The sequence below is a fragment of the Propithecus coquereli genome, unplaced genomic scaffold (genome assembly GCF_000956105.1).
Source record: "Propithecus coquereli isolate 6110/MARCELLA unplaced genomic scaffold, Pcoq_1.0 Scaffold69, whole genome shotgun sequence".
Lineage (NCBI taxonomy): Eukaryota > Metazoa > Chordata > Mammalia > Primates > Indriidae > Propithecus > Propithecus coquereli.
In genome coordinates this window covers 5,813,852-5,838,970 of record NW_012152951.1, presented here as the reverse complement: position 1 = coordinate 5,838,970, position 25,119 = coordinate 5,813,852, and the positions used below count along the sequence as shown (strand labels likewise).

The 25,119-nt window shown below is 39.4% G+C and overlaps 2 protein-coding genes across 3 annotated transcripts in view; one reads left to right on the top strand and one right to left on the bottom strand.

Annotated features, from left to right (window-relative positions):
• The window catches only part of NUDT5 (nudix (nucleoside diphosphate linked moiety X)-type motif 5), a 23,003-nt gene extending 1,674 nt beyond the window's left edge, over positions 1-21,329 (bottom strand). The window contains exons 1-9 of one of the 2 annotated variants that reach the window (XM_012660926.1): positions 21,241-21,329; positions 13,202-13,309; positions 11,856-11,923; positions 7,088-7,137; positions 5,696-5,803; positions 4,236-4,331; positions 3,501-3,602; positions 2,452-2,460; positions 2,267-2,320 (exon numbers count right to left, since the gene is read on the bottom strand). In XM_012660926.1, coding sequence (XP_012516380.1) covers positions 2,267-2,320; positions 2,452-2,460; positions 3,501-3,602; positions 4,236-4,331; positions 5,696-5,803; positions 7,088-7,137; positions 11,856-11,923; positions 13,202-13,264 — 550 coding nt within the window. In that variant the 5' untranslated portion in view covers positions 13,265-13,309; positions 21,241-21,329. Of the gene's footprint in view, positions 1-2,266; positions 2,321-2,451; positions 2,461-3,500; positions 3,603-4,235; positions 4,332-5,695; positions 5,804-7,087; positions 7,138-11,855; positions 11,924-13,201; positions 13,310-17,484; positions 17,539-21,240 lie in introns of those variants that run through there. The other variant, XM_012660927.1, reaches the window with a different exon arrangement.
• A 107-nt stretch (positions 21,330-21,436) lies between these two features.
• Positions 21,437-25,119, top strand: part of CDC123 (cell division cycle 123) — a 43,888-nt gene continuing 40,205 nt past the window's right edge. Inside the window, exons 1-2 of the mRNA XM_012660909.1 lie at positions 21,437-21,789; positions 24,225-24,296. Of these exons, the coding sequence (XP_012516363.1) occupies positions 21,716-21,789; positions 24,225-24,296 (146 nt within the window). The 5' untranslated portion in view covers positions 21,437-21,715. The remainder of the gene's footprint in view (positions 21,790-24,224; positions 24,297-25,119) is intronic.

Sequence of the window (25,119 nt, the reverse complement as noted above, 5' to 3'; positions counted from 1 at the left end):
TGCTTGCAATTCTTTTGAGTATATGCTTAGGAGTGGAAATGCTGGATCATAAAATAATTCTATATTTAATTTTTTGAGGGACTGCCAAACTTTTTTGCAGTGAGTCATATGTATATCTGCAGTTCAAAAATTAAGCATTTAAAATTAGCTGCAATGGGATACTGAAACATAGATATAAACTAAAAAGGGTGAGAATGAATCACTCATACGTGATTTACTGTAGTATATATAAATACCCCCTCTCAGGGGGTGGGGAAGGACATGGAATTGACATTGGCATTAAAGCTTTTTAATCTGAACTTGCTAAGAAATATTATAGAGCAAAGAATTTCCTAAGAGCTTCTCTAAATACAGAATTCAATAAGGAATCACAAATAAGCTACTGCCGTAACAATGACGCCATTCTTACAAGATACACGAATAAAGTAACTAGGGCAATTTTGAAGTTTCTCACAGTTTACTATTTAGGCCTCTAGATCATATTACTAAATGGGAATAAACTTTGTACAGAAAACACAGAAATATGTAATTTAACATTTTATATAAAGAAGGATAAAGATCAATGTAGTAAAAGAAAAATGCCAAAACACACAAGATTGGGAAAGTAGACAAAAGTACTGATGAAGTATCTAAGAAAGACTGTGATCCTTTCAGTGAAACACTATCACTCTTTGAACAAATCAAGTCAAACTGGTAGCAAGTTAAAAGATAATTAATGCAACTCTACCACCTTAGTCATAGCCAACACACACCTACCTGGCTTTGGCTTGGGTCGTACGTTTTCTGCGTCATCCCCATTAATGGTTACTGTCACGATGTGTGTGGTACAGTTCGACAAACCTGGGTCCATGCATACAGCTGTGGAGAGAGGTGACAGACCATCTTAAACCAGGCACAGACTTCGGTCCCTTTTGTCATTTGTTTCGCTCCTCAAATGTCTTAGGAAGAAGACAGGGCTCGTGATTCACAGCTGGCACAGAACAGATGCGGGAAACTACAGTTCTCACGTTCAGTCAGCACACGCCGCAGGACTGCAAAGCATTTATGTGCCAAGTACTCCTGTTTCTCCTAGAGTTTCTGAGTCAAGTCTGGTAAGTCTGAGGGGTTAGATGGTACTGACAAGTTATCAAATCCTTTCACCACATCAAATAAACAAATCATCTGGTGAGGAACACGGGGATGAGGTGGGTAAGTGATACCGCTTGGGGTGCGGGCAATTGTGAAAGGCAACTTAATAATTTCCTAACTGCCCCCCCAACTTCAGGTCCTTCTTGCCCCAAGTTACTCTCATGGGGAGGAGAGATGCACTCACAGATGGTGACCAACCCTAATCTAGGATGTCTCTTCAGTGAATTAGCCAAAATAAAAGCCATGTGAATTCTGACCATAAAGAATATCCAAATAATCAATCCCTTTACACCCAGAGGAGTCTATTGCTTGGTGAATTTTCAAGAGTTTGTCCTCAGGTGCACCTGGAGCGCAATACCAACCTGGAGAGCATTCAGCAACGTCACCTTTATAGCCAGTTTCTTCCTCAAGCTCCCGCAGAGCAGCTGCTTCTGGGCTTTCGTTTTCATCTATGAGACCTGCAAGTGCAAATCATTTGCAAGTTGGGACAGGGAAATCCAATCTTCTTTGAACCTCTCGTTCTTCTAACATACTTGCTGCTGAGCTACATTAGAAAATCAGAGCACGTAGAGAGAGTGGAAAGCACTTTTTAGAAAGGATACTCTTCTAATAAAAAATAATAAAAAAATACGGCATATAACATTTAAACACTCTCCCACCAGGTGCTTTGCCTACATTATCCCATTTTACACAGCAAGTATAGACACCTCAAATATTTGCTGAAGGACTATTGGTAACCTCTCCTTTCAGTTATACTCTTCACAAAGGACCATCTGACACACTAGCACATTCAAGGAAAACGTAAGAGACAGCTACTTACACCTTTCCGTCCCTACAGACTGAAGATTTACAGACTGCCTTGGGCTAGTTAGCGGGACATAATCTTGACCATTCTGTAGGAAAAAAGCCTCTAAAGTCTTTCACTTGACACAGAATGTTTGCTTGTATTTGCAAATCTCTGCCACCCGGAATGGAAAATTAGTACTGGTCAACTCCAGTTTTACTACAACAGTTTCTAGGTATTTGACTTTAATGATACGCAGAGGATAAAGAAATGGAGTTATATTTAATACCCCACTTGCTGGGATGGGCGCAGGGGAAATGGAGGGAGTTGGGTGTCAATCTTGAGAATGCTTACCATCAATTCTCTTCAGCAGGTCATTCTTTGGTAAAGAAATTACTTCCACAAACTCTAAACAAACAAAGTACACGTGAAAACAAAGCTAAAGGACACGGTCCTACCAAAACAGCCGCAGATGCCTGCAGCCATTACCACTACACTAAGCCATACACACAGTCAGCCGCTGGAGTTGAGTAACATACCTCCATCCCCTGAAAACAAACAGAAGGAGAACATTTTAGCAAGGCCTCAGTGGTAATACACTGGAACACTTTTAAGCAATTCTTTTTTTTTTTTAAGATAGGGTCTCGCTCTGTCTCCCAGGCTGCAGTGCAGTGGCATCGTCATAGCTCACTGTAGCCTCGAACTCCTGGGCTCAAGTGATCCTCCTGCCTCAGCCACCCTAAATAGCTAGGACTATAGGTGTGTGTCACCATGCCTGGCTAATTTTTTTATTTTTTGTAGAGACAGGGTCTTGCTATGTTGCCCAGGCTGGTGCTTGCAATTCTTTTGAGTATATGCTTAGGAGTGGAAATGCTGGATCATAAAATAATTCTATATTTAATTTTTTGAGGGACTGCCAAACTTTTTTGCAGTGAGTCATATGTATATCTGCAGTTCAAAAATTAAGCATTTAAAATTAGCTGCAATGGGATACTGAAACATAGATATAAACTAAAAAGGGTGAGAATGAATCACTCATACGTGATTTACTGTAGTATATATAAATACCCCCTCTCAGGGGGTGGGGAAGGACATGGAATTGACATTGGCATTAAAGCTTTTTAATCTGAACTTGCTAAGAAATATTATAGAGCAAAGAATTTCCTAAGAGCTTTTCTAAATACAGAATTCAATAAGGAATCACAAATAAGCTACTGCCGTAACAATGACGCCATTCTTACAAGATACACGAATAAAGTAACTAGGGCAATTTTGAAGTTTCTCACAGTTTACTATTTAGGCCTCTAGATCATATTACTAAATGGGAATAAACTTTGTACAGAAAACACAGAAATATGTAATTTAACATTTTATATAAAGAAGGATAAAGATCAATGTAGTAAAAGAAAAATGCCAAAACACACAAGATTGGGAAAGTAGACAAAAGTACTGATGAAGTATCTAAGAAAGACTGTGATCCTTTCAGTGAAACACTATCACTCTTTGAACAAATCAAGTCAAACTGGTAGCAAGTTAAAAGATAATTAATGCAACTCTACCACCTTAGTCATAGCCAACACACACCTACCTGGCTTTGGCTTGGGTCGTACGTTTTCTGCGTCATCCCCATTAATGGTTACTGTCACGATGTGTGTGGTACAGTTCGACAAACCTGGGTCCATGCATACAGCTGTGGAGAGAGGTGACAGACCATCTTAAACCAGGCACAGACTTCGGTCCCTTTTGTCATTTGTTTCGCTCCTCAAATGTCTTAGGAAGAAGACAGGGCTCGTGATTCACAGCTGGCACAGAACAGATGCGGGAAACTACAGTTCTCACGTTCAGTCAGCACACGCCGCAGGACTGCAAAGCATTTATGTGCCAAGTACTCCTGTTTCTCCTAGAGTTTCTGAGTCAAGTCTGGTAAGTCTGAGGGGTTAGATGGTACTGACAAGTTATCAAATCCTTTCACCACATCAAATAAATAAATCATCTGGTGAGGAACACGGGGATGAGGTGGGTAAGTGATACCGCTTGGGGTGCGGGCAATTGTGAAAGGCAACTTAATAATTTCCTAACTGCCCCCCCAACTTCAGGTCCTTCTTGCCCCAAGTTACTCTCATGGGGAGGAGAGATGCACTCACAGATGGTGACCAACCCTAATCTAGGATGTCTCTTCAGTGAATTAGCCAAAATAAAAGCCATGTGAATTCTGACCATAAAGAATATCCAAATAATCAATCCCTTTACACCCAGAGGAGTCTATTGCTTGGTGAATTTTCAAGAGTTTGTCCTCAGGTGCACCCTGGAGCACAATACCAACCTGGAGAGCATTCAGCAACGTCACCTTTATAGCCAGTTTCTTCCTCAAGCTCCCGCAGAGCAGCTGCTTCTGGGCTTTCGTTTTCATCTATGAGACCTGCAAGTGCAAATCATTTGCAAGTTGGGACAGGGAAATCCAATCTTCTTTGAACCTCTCGTTCTTCTAACATACTTGCTGCTGAGCTACATTAGAAAATCAGAGCACTGTGAAAATATTCTTATAGACAAAACTGACTGAGGCTTGAAACTTCTATAGAAAAAAAGGGCAAAAGGATAAAGCCCTAGGCAGGTTAAGCAGGTTCTGACAGGCATCGTGTGTTCCTCTTATTTAGATCGGGGATTTTTCGTGGCCATCTCAACACTGCTGTGTACAGCGCAGACAGCGTGTGGGAGGAAATCCTAAGTGACGCGGCGGTGGCCATCTGGCTTAGGTTTGGAGGTTGCTGTGTGACCACAGCACAGGAAAGCTTATACATTTTTTGTTTCCTTGTATATAAGATGGTGACAGTATTACCTATCTTGTCTTCCTCCCTCACAGAAAAATACTGAGACCATGTAGCAAAATGCTAGACAGGAACAACTGAGGGCTGGTGGATTTTAGGTGACTGCCCCCTGTGAGGACGAAATAAAGAGAGGCCAGTGTGAGAAGGTGGGCAACAACTCAGCCTTTTTCCTGAAAGGAGTTAAAAAAATGTAAAGAAAAAGTAGTTACTCTTAATATTATTAATTTCTTCAGTAAAATGGTAAGTAAATGATGCATTCTCCTGAGTGCTAGGTAAAAAAAAAAAAAGAAAAAAGAAAAAAAAAGAAAAAGAAATGGTAAGTAAATGAGACAAAATAATTGTTAACTATCTGTTGTCATGAACTTGGCTTTCAAAATACAAAACCAACAGCACTAATGACAAATGAGATTTAATCTCTCCAGATGGGGACAATCCAATAAAGTCCTACAATAATACAGGGAGCTAAATTCTGGACAGCTTTACTGGGCAATTGGAAAAAAAATATTCTTGTTCAGATAATGTCCTCAGCCTGTTTACATGGGGCAGGTCAAGCCGTCTTTTCCATTCATGGTTTTTAGAGTTAAGAGTCTGGCCTATTTGTTACTGTAAATTTCTTGTTAGGGGCAGATCACTGGTGACAGAAAATGAAGTAAGTTGACAAATTGGGGAAGAGCAATTAGTCAAAGAGAGGCTACAGAGCGTTGCCAAGGGGAGGGTGGGCCGGCACGGAAAGGGGGGCTCTGCTACTTACTGTGCCTTACCTCACCTACACGGGTTCGGGGGATCGCTGGGGCCTGGTGGCTGGGAAAAGACTCACTACAGAATGGTTTTGTTTTACTTACAACCACCCAAACAAATAAAAAGGTTTTAAAGACCTAAGCTTTGCAATTCTCACGCTTTGCCCTGGCTCAAGCCAAGGATCCCTGAGAAGCAATGTGATGTTATTACAGTCACTCACCTGCAGGGAACTCGAGGCAGTAGCCGCCCATCGGTGGTCGGAACTGTTTCACTAGAACAATGCACTCGTAATGAAGGGTTCTCTGCAGCACAGGGATGACCGCTACACCTGCCACCAGGAAACGAAACCAAGGAAATCCTCCGTGAAAGGCGAGCAATGCCAGCAGTATGCTTAGAGCAAGCTAACTAAAACCCCAGTTTTAAGAAACTCTGCATCCAAAATCTACCCTGTATTTGCCAGTAGCAGTAAGAAGTTAACTTCATCTACAATATCGGCAGTTAACCTTGGAAGCTATTCTCATTGAAAAACATAATTGAAAAAAATAATCACATTTCTATGTTGTTTGAACTTTCTTTTTTTTAAAATAAAAAGCTCATTTTAGTTGTCACAGTTTCTTAAAAATAAAATCAAAACTAAAACAAAACATTTCACACAAGGTTAAGGGCATAAAGTTTCAGTCTACACTAACCTTTACATGGAACCATTTCTTACCATGCAGCAGCTAGGCTGTTGGTGAAGTTACAATGATCTATGTGGTCTTGGATTTCCTTTAAGCAATAAATCAAATAAGTTCCACTGTTTGTAGTATATGCTACCTAGACTGAGTGGCTGTTTTAGGATCTCCCAAGTTACTGGGCCTCAATCAAAACAAAACAAAAAATGACTGGATTCTGGAAAACGCCAACCACCCAGGCGGAGCACTCAGCTCCTCCTAAAAGCTCTTCCATCAGTTAAGAACAGCAGCTGGAGCACAGCTACTCTGTTTGCTTCCAGTGAAAACAGAAACCAAAACAAAATGGAAAAATAAGAAAGACCTATTGCCCAACTTCCCCTAGACCAGAGGTGATTTTCAGGGTTGTTTCTGGGCTCTTTGCAGTCAAAGCATTCATGCCTGGAAGGGAAAGTGAACTGAATGAATAGTCTTTTCCCAATTCCATTTCCTTATCAACTTACAAAGCAAGTGGCCAACAAGCATAAAGATGTACCGAATAATTTTTCCAAACTAAAGGCTCTCACCTAGATCCTTTAAACAGAATACAAAGGATTTCTAGAAGTCATAACATATCTAGACACATTATGTGGCTTCAGAGTATACTGATTTATGTTTAGCTACAAACATGAGTACATCTTCCCCTCAAAAAACACTGTTCTGATAAAAAACAAAATGAAACAATACACAGTTCTAAACTTAGATAAATTGAGCCAGAAGTTATGCATAAAAAACGCTTGCTATAGTTATATAGCATTGCAAAAACGAATAGGAGACTTAAAGATAAAACATCATGATTGAAGATCATAACTCTGCTCTGAGGTCTTGGTTACATTAAAAACCCTCCTATAATCACGTGCTAACTTCCTTTCCAAAGAGTTCTAATAGGTTTGCACTCATACCATCAGCAGTCTGTCCCTTCCTGGTTGTGCGTTTCACTGTTTCCCAGGTTCTGTTCAGGCAGAGAAGAAAAAAGTCATTAGTGCAAAAGAGGAGAATTTTCTTAGGTTTTCTGAGTACAACCAGAACTCCTTAAATGCATGCAATGCATGCAAATGTACTAACGATCAACAAGACTACAACAATAAATATCTGCATGGAAAAAGCTACCTGTGCTCTCCTATAGCTTCTGAAAATTACCAAAGAAAACCATCACCCTAACTCTCTGGGTGCCAACTAAACAGAAGCCTGCAGAGCATTTGAGCTCTTCAGTTTGGATCAGAAGCCTGTGGGCAAGCAGCGCAGTTGGTGGTCACAGCTGTAAAGGCTATTAAGCAGGTGATGATGCAAATGAAGCCCATAGAATCCAAGCCCTATCTCTAAGAACAGAAGTTACTGTACACAGTGTGAACTATTGCCATAGTTATTTATATAATTTTGATTTTTAAAATATGTGACCTAAGACACACAATTTAAGAAAGTAGAACGTTTCCATTTATTAATCGAGGAATTATTAAATTTAGGTAAGTGCTCTACTTTGCATGTGTGAGATCTTATCTAAGGGGAAAACATAGTCCCTAGAGGAAAAAGTGAGGTGAATAACAGCAGATTCCTGCTCCCTTTTCTGGCTTTATTCCTGGTTAGCTATTTGTTTCTGACTGTTACCTAATTCAGTGTTTTGGTAACATCTGTGCTATTCTACTTCCTCTCCTAGGAACGATGGACAGAGCTGTATGGAAAATTCAGTTACTAAAACAATTATGCAGTTTAAAGGGAAAGGTCATAAAAGGAAAATTCCCTCTTCATCCTCTTGTCCCTACAACAGAAAAAGCAGAGTGAAGAGAGGGGAGTGGAGAAGCAATTTTAGGGTTGCTTCTAAAGGAAGTAAAGCATCTGGGTAACTCTGGGGATTGGGATAAAAAGGGGTCAACATCTGCATCCCAATAGGAAGAGTTATAGGACTATGACTCTGAGGAATCCTCTTGCTCACTCTTTTGTTCTAGTTGTCCCTAAAATTTGAACCTTGCTACATTTCTATAAAAAACTTTAGATATTTAATCTGGTTTGAAAAAAACAGAAAAAAAGAACTTTCTGTAAATTGTAGATCTTTCAGCACTGTACCCAAATTCTAAAGGGCAAATATGTCCAAATGAACCTAGGAAGATCAAACAGACTACTATGACAGCTTGCAGCAGCCCGGCATTCCTGTTAGTAGCAAGAAGCCAACCAACAAGCAATGCTGATGACAGTACAGACTGCAAGAGACAGAACACCTTTCGGCACAGCTCACTCTGCTCCCTCTTAAGGTTAGTCCTAAAGACTGAAGAAGAAAGAGCTGGGAAAAGAGCTGAAGGTCCCATCCCAAATACACTAGGAATAAGGGAAACAAAAAGAGTAGCATCATTAGAGTGGTTAAAGTAACTCAGCAGTAATGAGCCATAAAATATAAACGCATTTATGATATACTAGAACAAGAATGCCCCCTGCGAGCTCCGAAATCCTAAAGGGACTCTGAGAGATGTACAACTGACTTTCAGAAAATCTTATTCTCTGTCAAAGTGACGACCTCCTGGAGACTGTTTTCTCCTTTGTAAAACTTGGGAATGAGCATGTTATCTCCAAACCCTCTTCTAGCCTTAGAATTCTGCTTCCATTTAAATCACCCCATTCTGCAGTCTCCTTTGTTACAGGAAAGCCTGTTCCCTTCTTCCCTCTAGTTCACCAACTCAAGAGGCAGGAGGGGTAACAAAGGATGATGTCAGCATTATCTTGAAAGTTAACAAAGGGACAAGCTGCCAGCATATTTTTATGCTTCTAAAATTAATCCCATATCCTCTTCCATGAGTATGAGGGTGGAACAAAGGATTCTCTAGCTGCTGTTTATCCCCTACACTCAGCCCTCCGTACCTGTGGGTTGTGCATCTGTGGATTCAACCAATCGTGGGTCAAAAATATCTGGAAAAAAATTGTGTCTGCACTGAACACGTACAGACTTTTTCTTGTCACTTTTCCCCAAACGATACAGTATAACAACTGTTTATACAGCATTAGCCTTGTATTAGGTATTAGAAGTATCCACAGATGATTTCAAGTATATGGAAGGATGTACACAGGTTATATGCAAATATGCCATTTTATATCAGGGACATTAGCATCTGTGGATTTTGGTATCTGCAGGGAGTCATGGAACCAATCCCCATGGATACCGAAGGACGAATGTACAGGTTGAGTAGTTCTTATCTGAAATGCGTGGGACCACAAGTGTCTCAGATTTTGGACTTTTTTGGGTTTGGGAATAATTGCATTACTCTGTGGGTGTCATGTAGGCCTTTTTGACATTTCAACTACATTTTTACACCACGGAGCAAAGGATAAGCAAAAAGACACAGTGAGTACGGCATGTAGGTCTTGGTACCATGTGGGGCATGGTGGGAAACCTGCCTTTGACACACCTAGCCTGCTCGTGAGCCATTTTATTCCCCTGTGTGGGCACATCTACATGGGGGAGACTGGGCATGCGTGGAAAGGATGTATTGTAGCTGATGGGGGCTGGGAGGGTCCTTTTTCCCTTACGGACGCAGAATAAACTGTTGCATGCCTGTGTTTTGACTGTGACCCGTCACATGAGGTATGGAATTTTCCACTTGTGGCATCATGTGGGTGCTCAATAAGTTTGGGATTTTGAACCATTTTGAATTGTGGATTTTCAGTAGGAATACTCAACCTGTACATACATGCTCTTATATCAGGTAATAACACATTTGATAAATTTATAAATTATGGTGTATTGGAGAGTGCAGAGTTTTATTTTTCAAAGCTTGATATTCTGGTATAAAATATTAGTGCTTTACAGAAGACCTCTTCGAAGGCCAGGAGGAAGACGTAGGTATGGAAGGGTGGAGGTGAACATGCTGTAAACAGGCTGTATAAACATGGTAGTTTGGTAGACTTTAGAGCCCACTCCCGAACTGCTGAAACAGACTCTCTGGAAGTGAGACCTAGACCTGAGTATTCTGGAAAAAAACCACAAATGCTTCTGATGCACATCCCTGATTAAGAAATGCTACAAGGGAAGACAAGTCCAATGAAGAGATGAGCTGTGTGATTAACCAACACATATTCTTTAGACTAATTAAAGTTAAGGGCTATATTTTGTGTTATAAAACCAACTTTATAAGAAAAAGAGACCCAAACACTATCACCATAAACTGGGTTCCAATCTCTGTATCCATTTTTACAAATATTAATACATTTAAACGTACTTTGCTCACTAAGGCTTGGGCTTTGTCACATGTCTATATTGGGTTTGGCCTGTATCCCCTACTTACTCCCTATCAAACTCAAGTGACACTTCAAATAAGAGTTACAATCTTCTGCTGTGACTTGGATCACAGCATGCACAGCTTTGGGGTGGGTTTTATTTCATTTATTTATTTATTTTCTCTCATACTGGCAGGATCAACCAGCTTTTTTGGGTTTTAATTCAACAATACTATATACATCTGAATGTTTCCACAACACTCCAACATTGGGTTTTATTAAGGTTTTCGTTAGTTTAGTAAACACAATCAAAAGTTGTTTAGATTACTGGCAAGTCCATGTATTTTCACCTTGATGATAGATGTATTTCCTCACAAACCATGTACTCTGATCACTTAGCAAATGGAGTTTTTATATTAATGAATTTAAATCATGTAATCTAGACACTAAATTTAGTTATGTGTTCCTATTTTATCATTCTTTTTGTTCCCTTTAATATTTCACTAAGGAAACACTTAATATATTTTAACACATTACTTTTTTCTGATAGCTTATATTAAAATATTAGTAAACAAAAAATCTGGAAAAGAAAAAAGGTTAATCACACATAGCTTCCATTTTTTTTGCTATAATTTTCCTCCTAGCCTTTTCTTCCACATTATTTTACAGTATTTAAAAAGCATATATGCAATTTTCTATCTAGTTATCAACTTATTAACTTGTCCCATATTGCTAGGTTGTCATCATAACCTGATTTTACACTTGATGAGAAGCAATCATAATCTGTTTTTTAGATGGCTGCATAATTTTTACCAAGTGGATATACCATTTAACAGTTAGCTCCCTATTTTTAAGATGTTCAAGCTGCTTTCAATTTTTCTGTCTTTTAAATTTTTGATGAACATTTCTTATACATAAATCTAATGCCAAATAATAGATAATTTCTTTAACACATTATTAGAAGTGGGATTATTAGTTCTAAGTACAATATCTTCATGGCTATTGACACATATTGTAAAATACGCTTTACAAAAATGTGTTTTTTTCCAATTTACATTTCTATAAGCCATGTAAGTTTTACCTCAAAATCAGCAAAGTTTTCATTTTCTTTTTCATTCTTCTAATTTAGAGATTAAAAATTGCTTTTACTAGAAGAAAGCAACATGTACTATTATTCTTTCACCTTAACAGCTTAAATTAGGTTTGGCCTAAAAGTTTTAGGCCTGCACTAGTCTACCTAGGGAAAATGGTGTTAAAATAGGTTCCTGATTAGTTATTGTAACAAATTTACAACCCAGTTTTATTCAGAGGTTATAAATGATCCAAACAGTTTAATAATGGAAAAACAGCTAAATTAGATTCTTTATTTAAAATAGATTACAAAAAAGGAAAACGTTTATGTCAAACACTGAACAGAGACCCCGAGAACCCAAATACTGAACATTTTACAAGAGAAAAAAAAATGTTTACCTAGTTTTACCAGTAGGATCCATGTAAGTTGTTTTTTCAAGCTTGACCCATTTTCCTTCTGAAATTAACTAAAAGGATATCAGATAATAAGTTGGGAAACTTTCAAACCAAGTTGTTTTTTATCTAAAAGGGTTTTTTCCTTTCAAATTTTCTCTATGTAGCCCTCCCAATAATCATGTTTCCCTCCCAATAATTTGTGGGTAAGTTTTTAGTTCAGAGTAGGTACTCAAAGTTGTTTTTCTAAAGGGTAGTTCTGCTTCTTTTGGAGTTTTTGAGGTAGTACTAAAAGGTGAAAAGAAATGACAGTCCAAAAACTGGGGGGTGGGAGGGGCAGGGGTAATTGGAAGGGAGCTCCAGGGGTGAGGGGTTTTCCAGGTGCTCCTGATGTTCTGTCCCTTGATCTGGGTGTGAGCCACATAGGTGTCTTTAGTATGTAAAAATTCATCATTGTCATTTTACTGTCGGTGATCACACACTGGAAAAGCTGTGGGGAATCCAGGTCAATGACTGGATTTCCTATCAGATACGTGGGTTTCCCACCTAATCTGAGACGGGCATGCCGGGATTGTTCTGCCTAGACATTGAGGAGTTTCGGTTACCAGGACTAACTTACCTATGGCACTATACTGAACTGAGAGGAAAGTTTCACTGTGTACATAAAGCAGTAGCCTTTTTCTTACTATCCTATCTTTCACTTCTTGCCAGCAGCAACCTAATAATTATCAGAAGATCTGTTCACAGACAACATGGAAAGATTTTAAATCAAAAAGAATTCCAGAAAGGTGCCAAGATCAGAGTTCCAAGATGAAGGATTGGGCAACACAGTGAGACTCTGTCTCGAAAAAAAAAAAAAAAAAAATTTATCCATTGCAATGGTTCCTGCAAGAAGAGACTTTTAAAGCTAAATTGAATAACACGGAAGACACACATTGGTTCTAGAACTCACTGGAAGTTAGACTACAATTAACAACTTAGGTTTTTATTGCTCTTAAACATGTCAAGACCATAAACAGCTAAGATGTGATTAACTAAATATGAAATATTTAAGTCCTAAAATCCACATATAATTTATTCTTTTACTCAGGGAAAAAGGTTAAGAATTCTTCTGTTAAGAGAGCCAAAATCCACTTACAGTCTCAATTTCACTAATACATATAATCAAGAGGGACATACTACTGCCCCCACACAAGAGCAAAATGTGAGCCCAGAAAAGGGAGTAGGAAAAATCCCTAAAAACTGTCTTCAAGAATGAAAAACAATCATTGGAAACAACAAATAGTCTATATATTTCTTTTAAACTCGGATTTATGTGGGGAGGGGAAAGAAAAGTGCAAAGTAAGTTATACCTCCTCTGAAATAATAGACTGTTTGGTATTCTGAGAAGAATCCGTTGGTTCTTGGTTCTCCATTTTCAAACTAATTAGTTTTTACAGTCCTCAGGTGACAAGTTCACGCTGCAAGATAATGAGATTTGTTTAAGCTAAAATTATTTTTCTGAATTCAACATTTGTCTATAGTCCCCTAGTCAATACTTAAATGGCAAAAACAATTTTTTTTTAAGAGACGGAGTCTTGCTGTTGCCCAGGCTGGAATGCAGTGGTGTGATCATAGCTCACTGTAGTCTCAAACTCCTGGCCGTAGCCAATCCTCCTGCCTTAGCTTCCTGAGTAGCTGGGACTACAGGCCACTGGTATTAAATACATTTGCATTATTGTGTCCCATTTACTTTTAAGTTTCAACATGGATCAATGTCATAGTTGCACAGAGTTAACTAGTACTACAAGGTCTGTTATGAGAAGAGCAGGCCACTATCCCATTTGTTGTAAGCTACTAATTCCTATTTCTTGGTTTATTTCTTCATTTTTTGACTTTGTCTGAAAAATCTTTTTTTTCCCTACCCTTATAGTTGACTGATATTCTGGCTGCACACAGGATTATAGGCTGAAAACGATTTTCTGTTAGAAACCCGGAGGCACTGCTCAGTTGCCTTCTTCTGATGTTGCCGTTGAAGCTATTCTGATTCTTGATCCTTTTTCCATGTGGCCTTTTTCCTGCTCTGGAAGCTTGTATTGATAGCCATGTCTTCGGGTTGATGTTATTGTCACTGAGCACTCAACTGGGCCCTTTCAGTCTAGAAACTTCATACTTCCTTTGCATGGAACTTTCCTCCAATTGCTTCACTGGTAATTTCCTCCCCTCTATTTTCTCCATTCTCTCTTTTAAGGACATTATTGAGCTGTTGGACTTCCCTAATCGATCCTCTCTTATCTTTTTCACTCCTAATCTCCATTTCCTTATTATTAGCTACATTTCTCCATGGCTACTCTAACTCCTCACTACCTTTCTGTTCCCCAGTTCTCTGACTACCCCACCTCCTGACTCTAGCTTCAGAGAAAACACAGTCCAACAAGCATCCACTCTATTACCAACTGTCTTAGAGGAAAATGTCTTTGTTCTTTGTTTCTTCTGGGACCCAAAGTTATAATTATACTACCCTTCAAATCTTCAATTTTTATCCCAGACAGTAAGTTTCCCTATCCTAAAATACAATAAACAACAAAATAAACTATATTCATTAAATTAATTAAAACAAACTGTATTCATCAACTGCCTTAAAAAATCAAATACCAGATTGACCATCTCCAGGTAACCTGGCTAAACACCTTGTGGCAGACCTGTTAAAGGTTAGATGGGTGCTAGGACTGCCACACTGGGCAGAACGGCCAAAGGCCCTGCCCTTCTGGGTCTCACTTTCTAGTGGGGAGGAAGGGAGAAAAAGTGAGGAAATAGAATTTATGTCAGGTGACGCTAGGTAATAAGAAAGTCAGCCACATAGGTATTTAAATACTTAGAAACAGTCATTGATACCGAGAGCCCTATTAAGAGAACAAGCAGTTATTCCTTTGACGGTATTCCAGAGTATAATTTATTAAGTAAACTTTTATCTGGCATTGGCTGAGAGAGTTTATAGAGAAATATTATAGGCAATCAAAGTAGCATGCTGACCCAAATGAAAACTAACCAAAGATGGACAACCAGCATTCAACTACCTGTCTCTACCTGCATGCTCTACACCCAGATAAAAGAACTCCAGATTTTTATCTTCTAGATATCCATTCCCTTCTATCAATAACATATACATATGTTATTAACATATCAGAGGGAAAAAACAAAAAAAAACTTTTCCTTTAATTATAACACTTAAGAAAAAATAACTTCTAGGCAACCAAACAGCTCCATTTAGTGCACAAAATAATCTGTCTAGAATTGTACAAAATGCTTGGACTAAGTTAAATTTCTATCTCCTTTTTAAAAGTGACATTCTGACCCCAATTGGCTTTTCTGTGTATACCAGAACTTCAGAAAAGCAGGGAACTGCAGTTCTCTATAGTATAAACACTACCAGAAGATATTGGTAACCTCCACCTTTCTTTATAAAAAGAGTTCTTAACCTAGATTCCCAGAAACCCTAAACAAAAAGGTCATAGCACATAACACAGAAGAGCAGAGTGACACTCGGCTGATATTCACTCCGTGAATATCCTGATGGGAAAAGCACGTCAACTAGTCTAAAAAGCTTTAAGGCACTTAAGTTATGTGCTAGGACCCCATATGTATGTATCTTTATAGGTTCCCTCAGATTTTCAAAAGGATTGTTGATTGCCAAAGAGAGAAAGTGCTACAGGTATTCTGAAGGGTAGTTCCTCATCCACTACTCTTCATGTGACTGAGTTCAACTCAATTACAGAACGGTCCAAAGATCAATTGAAAGATCAATCCTCAGTGAGCACATTAAGCTTTAAAACAGGTTGTTTTAAAAATTTAAGCTAGAATGTTGGAGAAATAGGAAAAAGAGCTACGTAAATTTTTTTAGAAAGTGGCAGACAGGGCTGGTCCTCCCTAGGGCAGGCAATTCTCTGGAAGGCAATCAGTCCCAAAGGGAAACAGTGTTCTGCAGCAATCCACTGACAGCATAAATGACAAAAAATAAGTGATTTCAAAAGTATATTCTTTACTATGAGATTCCCAAAATGTTGCAGGAAGACTATAAAAGTATCTCAAAAATAGTACTGAAAGAGAAAAGGAATATTATTTTTAGCACCATTTCAAAAACAGAAGGCAAATGGTGCCATTTGGGGGGCTAGTCACTACAAGAAACCTGCTGCAGGAGGAAACAGATGAGGTTTAAATTCCATGCTTCATGCTGCACTGTCTCCACCACTGTGAGAGAGCGTTCCTAAAGTGACTCACTGCTATTTCAAGATTTTAAAGCAAAGTTTAATTTGAATTTTATCCACTTCATTCACTAGAATTAAGGTCTTCTACATATTGCCAATATGTGTATGTTAAAAAATACACATGTCCATGATGTTGCATGTTCTACAGTTTCACTCATGATTGTCCTCTGTCTCCAAAGTCACAAACTGTTTTAATTCACATAATCCATTTTAACTCAGTTCAGTTTGAACACCAAAGGTCTATGATGTGTCAGATGCATAATTTTCCAAGGTACAAAAACTCTAGGGAGGGGAAAATGTGACAAGATTCTCAGAGCTCTTGCACAGTGGTGGGCAGAAGTCTTTGCTAGCTTTGTGAGCATGGGCAATTGAAATGTCTGAGTATGTATGTACTCAGCACCAACCGACCTCTGTTCCTGCCCTCGAGCACCTTACAGTCTAGCAAGCAAATCAGAAGGGCGGAAAGCCTGCCACAGAGATAACACAGTAGTAGGATGTTTTAAAGGGGTGACAAATCACATCCACTTGGGAGGCAGTGAGGAAAATGATAAAGATTTTTAAAAGGTACTCTGATATTAAGATATGATTTGGAAACCAAGAAGGCAGGGAAGCATTCCAACTAGAAGGAACCACATTAACAAAGGCAGAGACACTAACTGGGGCAAGGTTGAGAAATTTCTAGTTTGGCAAGCTTTATGGTTCTTAACTTTTCCTTATACCCTCTTCTCCCACCCTCCCCTTTAAAAAAAACCCACATATAATGGATGACATTAACATCTGCAAACACATTTATTTCTAAAGGCAAACACCGACTGGGCTGGATCCCTGCTGCCTTCCCCCCAAATTTGCAGGTGAACAAAGCACACAACCCTAACTGGCATGCCACAGATTCCTGTTGCTATATAAGCTAGTTTTGGAGTTAGACAGCAAGTACAACCTCTATTTAAAAGGTAAGATAGTAAGTGATTAATTTTTCACAAAGTTGAGTATTTAGCAACAACAGCTAGAAAAGAGTTAACTGGAGTTAAGATTCAAGAAGTTAAATCAAAAACTCAAAAGCCAGGTTGCGGAATTTGTACTTAGGCTCATTATTCAATTATTACCATACCTGAATCCCCTGGAATCTGTTGAGGCTGCAAAGTGAAGCAAAAATCAAAACACAAATTATATGTTGGCTAGTCTCTCCTGATAAAAGCTGAGTATTTTAAACACAGCGATACTCAGCCAAATAAAAGATGTAGGAGCTCAACTCATAAGCAGAGCTTCTGATGGACAAGAGCGTGAGTTTCCATTAAACTTGGAACAGTTTAATAATTGAATAGAGAAATCAATAAGGCAGTTTGAAAGAAATTTAGTAGGGAGGGGATCAATTTCTTGCAGAAATAACTTACTTTATGATTGTGTTGTTAAAGTCAAGCATCAAATTAAGCACGTCTAAGATGCCATTCTGTAACAGAGGGAATGGCCTGGGGAAAAAACAGGCAAAAATATTTTCTGACTCTTTAAAACATCCTCCACTCTTTTTTTGAGAACTAAAGCCTGCATCCCTGCCTCAGGCCAGCGTTTGGAGAGGCAGGGTAAGTCTTTTCTTTATTTTTCTTTATTTGTGCAACAGGAGATGGCCCACCCTGGACCTGGTATAGGGAGGTCCTGGGCAGAGGTCACAAAATTGTCTTCAGTGGAGATGGGATGATCAGAATCAACTGTAGTTGAACAGTAATTGCCCTAAGCCGAGAACCCATCCTTGAAAAGCTCTGTATTTTTGCGAATGTTCAGGAAATGTGGATTTTGAGACGAGGTCTCAAAATTTTCCACCTTTGCTGGCAAAGTAATAAAACTTTTCTTTCCTCCTCCCCAAACCACTTGTTCTGATTTGGCCTCATGGACAAGTGGCCAATTTGGTAATAATTCTATGTTCTGTCAGGCTGATTACAAAGTAAAGCCACTTGATTTGTAAGGAACAAAGAATCAAATAATTTGTAGTTATATTTAATAATTTGTTATAATCATAAAACTTAAAAAAATTTTTTTTTTTTTTTTGAGACAGAGTCTCTCTCTGGCACCTGGGCTAGAGTGCCATGGCATCAGCCTAGCTCAACCTCAAACTCCTGGGCTCAAGCAATTCTCCTGCCTCAGCCTCCTGAGTAGCTGGGACCACAGGCGCACACCACCACGGCCGGCTAATTTTTTTTTTATATTTTTAGTAGAGATGGGATCTTACTCTTGCTCAGGCTAGTCTCGAACTCCTGAGCTCAAGCGATCTTCCCACCTCAGCCCCCCAGAGTGCTAGGATTACAGGCATGAGCCACCATGCCCAATCAAAAATTTCATTTTTAAAATATAATATTTTGATGGATCCTTTTGTACCATTTATGGTAAAATTTTGGTACCCACATCAAATGGATTCACTTAAGTGATCATTTCTTTGCTGACAGTTATCCTTAGATAATGAAGACTTCCTGTATTTGATTTGGTAATGATGGAAAGCCACTGAACATTTTGCATGGGTTTTCTTTTCTCTCTTCTGGCAGGTGTGGGGGTTGGGTGGGCAGGGAGGGAACTAAGATTTACTGAGATTATGCCACTTGGTGATTTACAGTAATCATTTACCAGGTGGTTTATAATCATCACATTAAATTCTGGTTGAGCAATAGTGAACTGAGTTGTAATGGCCCCTGGGAAGGTTAATTGGTTACAGCAGTACAGTAATGAGACTGGCAAAGAACTCCCTGTAATAGTCCAGGCAAGAGATAACACAGATTTGGAATAGGGTGGTAGCAGTGGCAAGTAAACATTTAATTCCTTGCAGATGAGAGTTTATTACTTGTCCTAAAACAGCTTCTAGGAAAGGGGTAAATCCAAGCTAATTCTAAGAAGATGGTTTTAAAGGAGATTGGGACATCAGGAAGCAGAGTTTTAGATGTTGGCAAAATATCCAAGAGGAGGAAACCATTATTAGATGGTTGGAATACTAATCTAGAAGGATTAGTCATGCTATGAACTCAGAGTAGGAAATGTGTTTTTTCACTACTTAATTTGGAATTGCACAATAACCCTCTTCCCCACTATCACTTGAATACTGACATTTTTCAGCATGCATGAGAAAAACAACTATTTCCACTGTTGCAAAAGTTTTATTGAAGAAATTTGATGAATACATTGCATAGCTAAGTAAAAGACAAACATGGTGGTTAAAATATAGTGAAAGCTAATTTAGCTGTCTCCTTTCAAAATACTTGAGCATCACCTGTTTGTAATGTCAAATTATTCAATGCTGGATAAATGTGTAACAAGTTACTTAAAACTGTAATACTAAAAAGTCACTGAACACACTTCCAAAGTAGATAGCCTGAATAAAAGCTAACTATACAAATTCCTTCCCTGTAGTGTCTATAAGTTTACGAACTTAGCTGCTTCTCTACAAATAACTGCAATTCCAATTTGCAACTGCCTCAACCTCCACACTCAAATGTTTTCTGGCCTGTGAAACTATTGCTCCTCCCAGAAGGACCATGTTCCCATGATCTATTTTCTCCCATACGGTTATTAATTCCTATCTTCAACAGAAAATACCTCACCCAAATGTACCTCGATCAATACTAACATTTCTTTCAGCTGCAACTTTTTTATTTCTACGTCAAATCAAAACAAAATTGGAGTGACCTCTCGTGTTCACCACTAAGTCTGTCTTAGATCTGTAATTGGCCCCATTCTACCAGCGTATATGGAATATTGCTGCTGCTTTCCTTCAAAACAGAAAGGATTGTGTAATCTTGGATCTAAGAAGTACATACTTATAAATGAAATACTACCGTCCCTATCCCAAAACACTGCAACATTATAATCTATTTACTACTTCTTTGAAAATGTATCCTTCAAAACAAGGCTCCCAACTAACTACTTAGCCAGTATCATTTTTTATAAAAACAAAAACAGTGTATATTCCTGGGGGGAAGAGTTTCTAATTCCAAATAAGCATAAGATTCAGTTTATTATCCTAATGAACAGCTTTCTAAAGAGGCCTGCAGTCGGTGGAGTTCTTATCTCTAATTTAAAACTGCTTAGGTGGACCAGTAAATATGTCCAGTTTTAAGGAGAGATCCAGAATGTGCGGCTTTTAGACATACGTGCCTGGGACAAGCCCAAGGCTTGTAATTCTAAGAAACACAACTCGACTTTAAAGGAGTTTCTCAGCAATCCGTGATTTTTCTTTCTTTCTTTTTTTTGAGACAGAGTCTCGCTCTGTTGCCCAGGCTAGAGTGTGGTGGCATCACTGTAGTTCACCGCAACCTCAAACTCCTGGGCTCAAGCGATCCTCCAGCCTCAGCCTCCTGAGTAGCTGGGACTACAGGCATGCGCCGCCACGCCCAGCTAATTTTTTCTATTTTTAGTACAGACGGCCTCGCTCCTGCTCAGGCTGGTCTGGAACTGCTGACCTCAAGCGATCCTCCAGCCTCTGCCTCCCAAAGAGCTAGGATTACAGGCGTGAGCCACTTGCACCTGGCCTCTCATTCTTTTAAAGAACCAAACAAAACTGAATTTTGTCGGGTGACAGGAAGGAATGGGAGTGGGGGGAAAAATGTTATTAAAAGTTCGATTAGAATTCTTCCAGTCTTATGACTCCATCACTGCAAGGATACTGATAAAAACCTGGCTTTATTTTAACAGGCTGATTAACTTTTGCGGGGCCGGACTAAATGCACTTGACGCTCAAAGGAGGCAACTCTTTCTCAAATTTACCTCCTCTCTTTTACCTCCAAAGTCGAACCCTCCTTCCCCAGGCTCGTACAGGCGGGATTCCTTCCCTCTGTCTCAAAACCCTCAACCGCAAACCGAGCATTCTACTCCTTTGCAGGTGTCTCTATGTTACACTCAAACTAACATTTAACTGTGGTGTTCCCCGCTTTCTTTACTCCCAGTAGCCCAGGCTCTTAGACCCCAATCCCTGGCTTTCCTCTCGCGCTTCCGCAGCGGTCGCCCCCTCGCTTGCCCAGACGCGATCCCAGCCGCACGCTGGGAGACACGCGCGCGGCTGCCCGCACTGCCCGCCCCATCCAGATGTACTCCCTCTCTCCTTCTCCCTCTCCTTCTCCCTCTCCCGCCCAAAGAGACCTCGTACGATGATTGGCCCGAGCCCAGTTACTTACTGGGGGTGAAGAAGGGAAGTGGGAGGAAAGAAAAAAAGGACAAATCCGAGGCTGCAGTCTCAGCAGATGCCAGCACCACGGCTGGAAACACCGGCGCCTCTCGCGGTGCTAGGACGATGTGCGCGCGCCCTCCCATCGGCACCCGTAGAACCCCCGCCTCTGACCTAGCTTGAGATAATTACCTTCCGGGTCAATATGCGTCTAGGGCGGAAAGGAGTCGTAAACTCGTTAAAATTCCTTTCTCAACACGGCCGCAGTTCCTCTTTCGAGACCAAAATTCTTTTTGTGTGCGTGCGTGCCAAGAATACTCCCCACTATTTTCCTTCTCCACTTCCTTTTCTCCTACGTCCTCCTTGCTTTATGGACCGGAAGAGTCCTTGAACGAAAATACCTCGGCAGGCACTTCCGGGACCAGAGCCCAGGGTTCCGGGAGAGTGCTGGCAGGAAAGGGAAAGACAGAGGCGGCGGCTGGAGGATGAAGAAGGAGCATGTGCTGCACTGTCAGTTCTCCGCGTGGTACCCGCTCTTCCGAAGCCTTACCATTAAGAGGTAAGATGGGAGGGGTTAGGCCAGGCTGACTGGCGAGAGGGAACTGCGACATGTGGGCGAATCCTATCTCCAAAAAACAGCAGGCCTTCTATCGACTGTATGGGAGCGACAGTGTCGAGACGTCTACTTCTTAATGGTATTCGAGGTAGGGCGGTTAATGAAGGAGGTCCGTGTTTGCTGTGCGGCCTGTTTCGAGCCAGGGAGGTGGGAGGATAGCTGGTTGTTCAGTGGGGGCGGTTGGAGGCGGGGTGAGTAGTGGATTAACCTAGTTTAGGCTTGGAAGTTCACCGTCACTACTTTTAGAATGGCCACGGGCGCAAGGTGATCTGGAGAACTGGGTGGTCTGGGCTTTGCCACTGGCTAGCCCACCGAGTGACCTAATTGCTTTCCTCCCCCCGCCCCAGGGAAGGGTGTGGGAGTTTGGGGGAGTTTTTGGTCAAAGGAGACATAATTACTATCAGCTAGGAGGAATAAATGCAAAGATCTCTTGTACAGCATGGTGACTGTAGTTAATGACGATGTAGGTATTGTATTCTTGAAAAAAACCCTGAGGGTGGATATTAATTGTTCACACCACAAAAATAATCATGTGAGGCAATGCATTTTGTTAATTAGCCAGATAAAACCATTCCACAATGTATATATACTTCAAAACATCAGGTACATGATAAATACATACAATTTTATCTGTCAATTTAAAAAATGTTGTGGATAGAAAATCTGGAGTTTGCTGTTACTGATTTTGTGCACTGACATTTCAATAACTGATGATTCATTATATAATTTTTTCATTCAATAAAAATCAGATACATACTTTACAAAATAAATTGTGTAGTTAGCTTCGAATTGTGGTAAGTTAAACTGCATAAGAAAAAATTTCAAGTTCTTAAATACTATTGGAATCTTTGGGAGAACCTTAGATTCACTGTACTTATCCTGTCATTTGTTAGCTTTATAAGAGTTAAGTATTTGGGAACGCTTGTTCGTAATCAGACAATAGACATTTAAAAATAAAATTGAATACATTTTTTTATAAATAGAGTTTAAACTTTTAAAAAGACTTTTAAATTCCAAAGGCTCACTTGAAATCGATTAAAATTTACTTAGATTTACAAACAGAATAAGATTTTTAGTTGAACTTAAGAGCCTGAGGAAGAACTAGGTTTTTGAATATGAGATTGTAACTTTGACAAATCAAATATTAATTTCTAAAACCAAAGTGGCCCATTAATAATCTTTTCTGTGCCCAAAAACCATTTGTAGTGTGCCAAAAAAATTTGTCCCATAAATAAACGAAGCATATTATAATTTGATGATGTTTTATTGACTCTGTAAAAGCAGGCTGTAACCTTTTTCACTTTTTAAAAATGTACACCTCAAGATCAAAATAGTAGCATTACTTTGCTATTATGTGTGGCATAATTAGGTATGCGTGGCAGGAATTTTTGAAGATTTATTATTACAGGGAAAAACACTAATTATCTCATAAGTTTTTAAGTGACTTCAAGTATGGCTTTGCCATCTTTAATTATGATTATCTGAAACGAATTAAGCTAAAGCATGCCCAGTTAAGCAGCTTCGTATCTGTTGATCAGCTGAAAGAATGCCACCAAAACACATCCAAACATATGAATTCTTAGCCTTAAGTGCTCATTGCCAACCAAAGATGAGTTTCCAGATCTTGAGTTACTTCTGCCCTCTGTCTTAGAAGATGGCCAAATGCTATTAATCTTCTGGTTTATTTTGCTGCTTTTTCTGTGTGGCAGCAAATATCTGCTGGTCTCTAATTTCTTAAAGACACAGAAACATTGTGCTCACTGAATTCTTTTGAGCTTGTCACTTTCATATTGTGATTTGCATCTGGTTCTTGGATTTAGCTGTTTTTTGTTCATTTCTTTCTTTGCCACAAAGACTTTTGTTGTAATTATGTAAACTGCAGTATTTATTCATATTATTCTAATTCCTTGTCTTCTTCTACCAAATGTACATCATTAACATTTTCCACTTCATATTGAAATAAAAAGAACAAATAATTCAAAAATTAATCTCGTGTGGCTAGGCAAGGTGGCTCACATCTGTAATTCTAGCAGTCTGGGAGGCAGAGGTGGAAGGATCACTTGAGCTCAGGAGACCAGTCTGAGCAAGAGCGAGACCGGTCTCCACTGAAAATAGGAAAATTAGCCAGGCATGGTGGTGCGTGCCTGTAGTTTCAGCTACTCCAGAGGCTGAGGCAGGAGGATGGCTTGAGCTCAGGAGTTTGAGGTTGCAGTGAGCTATGATGATGCCACTGCACTCTACCCTGAGCAACAGCAAGATTCTGTCCCCCCAAAAAAAAATGAATCAAGTGTGGAATTTTTTTCTCTCTGCTTATGGTTGTCCTTTAAAATGATGCCTTTTTTTGATATGTGGTTTTTTTTTTGTTTTTTTTTTTTTAGTGTCATTCTTCCACTTCCTCAGAATGTGAAGGATTATTTACTTGATGATGGAACTCTGGTGGTTTCAGGAAGGTAAAGTACCTTAAAAAAAATTCCTCAAACTTTATCATAAATGTGGTAATGATTAATCTCAACACTTACCATATAAAATGAATAAATGAGCTTAGGCACCATTCTCTCCCTTGAGCTTTTTTTCTTTCCTAGCTTAAAATTATGTGTTCATCTTTGTCTCATGTTTCTTGTCAGTGCTCAGTTAATATTTTCAAAATTAAGTACTTCCCCCTCTAATAATTACTATTGTGAAATTGAGCAGTTCCTTTCACCTCTGCCTTTAGGAAACGGATATGATGATAACTTTTCCTTCTGAAGGTAGCAGGGTTGGGGGAGGGCACATTAAAACCCTTTCAGATCCTTCAGTTTTTAAGATAAAAAATTCATTGTCCCTTGCAAAGAGAAAGCTTTACTAGGGTTTAACATTTAACTCCTCAATATTTTGTTCTTCACAGTTGACCTGCCATGGCCCCACCCACACCTTCTAGAAGCTGTTTAGGTAGTTCTCCTATTTGTCAAGGGAAGAAGTTATCATATTTCATTCTTGTTAGTGCAAACTTGGGAAGTTTAAGAATCATAGAATTTAGTGAAGTACAATTTTTTCATTCAAGTGTCTGCTCAGAAGTCATTTTATCTCAGTGTTTGTCCTTCACCATCCTTTCTCAAATAGCCTGCCAGTAACCCTTGCTGGTTTATCACTTTGTCCCCGACCTTCTTTTATTTTTCTGCATAGCACTTAATTCCACCTGACGTAAGTCTCTTAATTGTTTTATTGGAATGCAGCTTCATGAGAACAGGGCCTTGGCCAATTTGTTCACCCCAGCTCATGGAATGGTGCCTGATA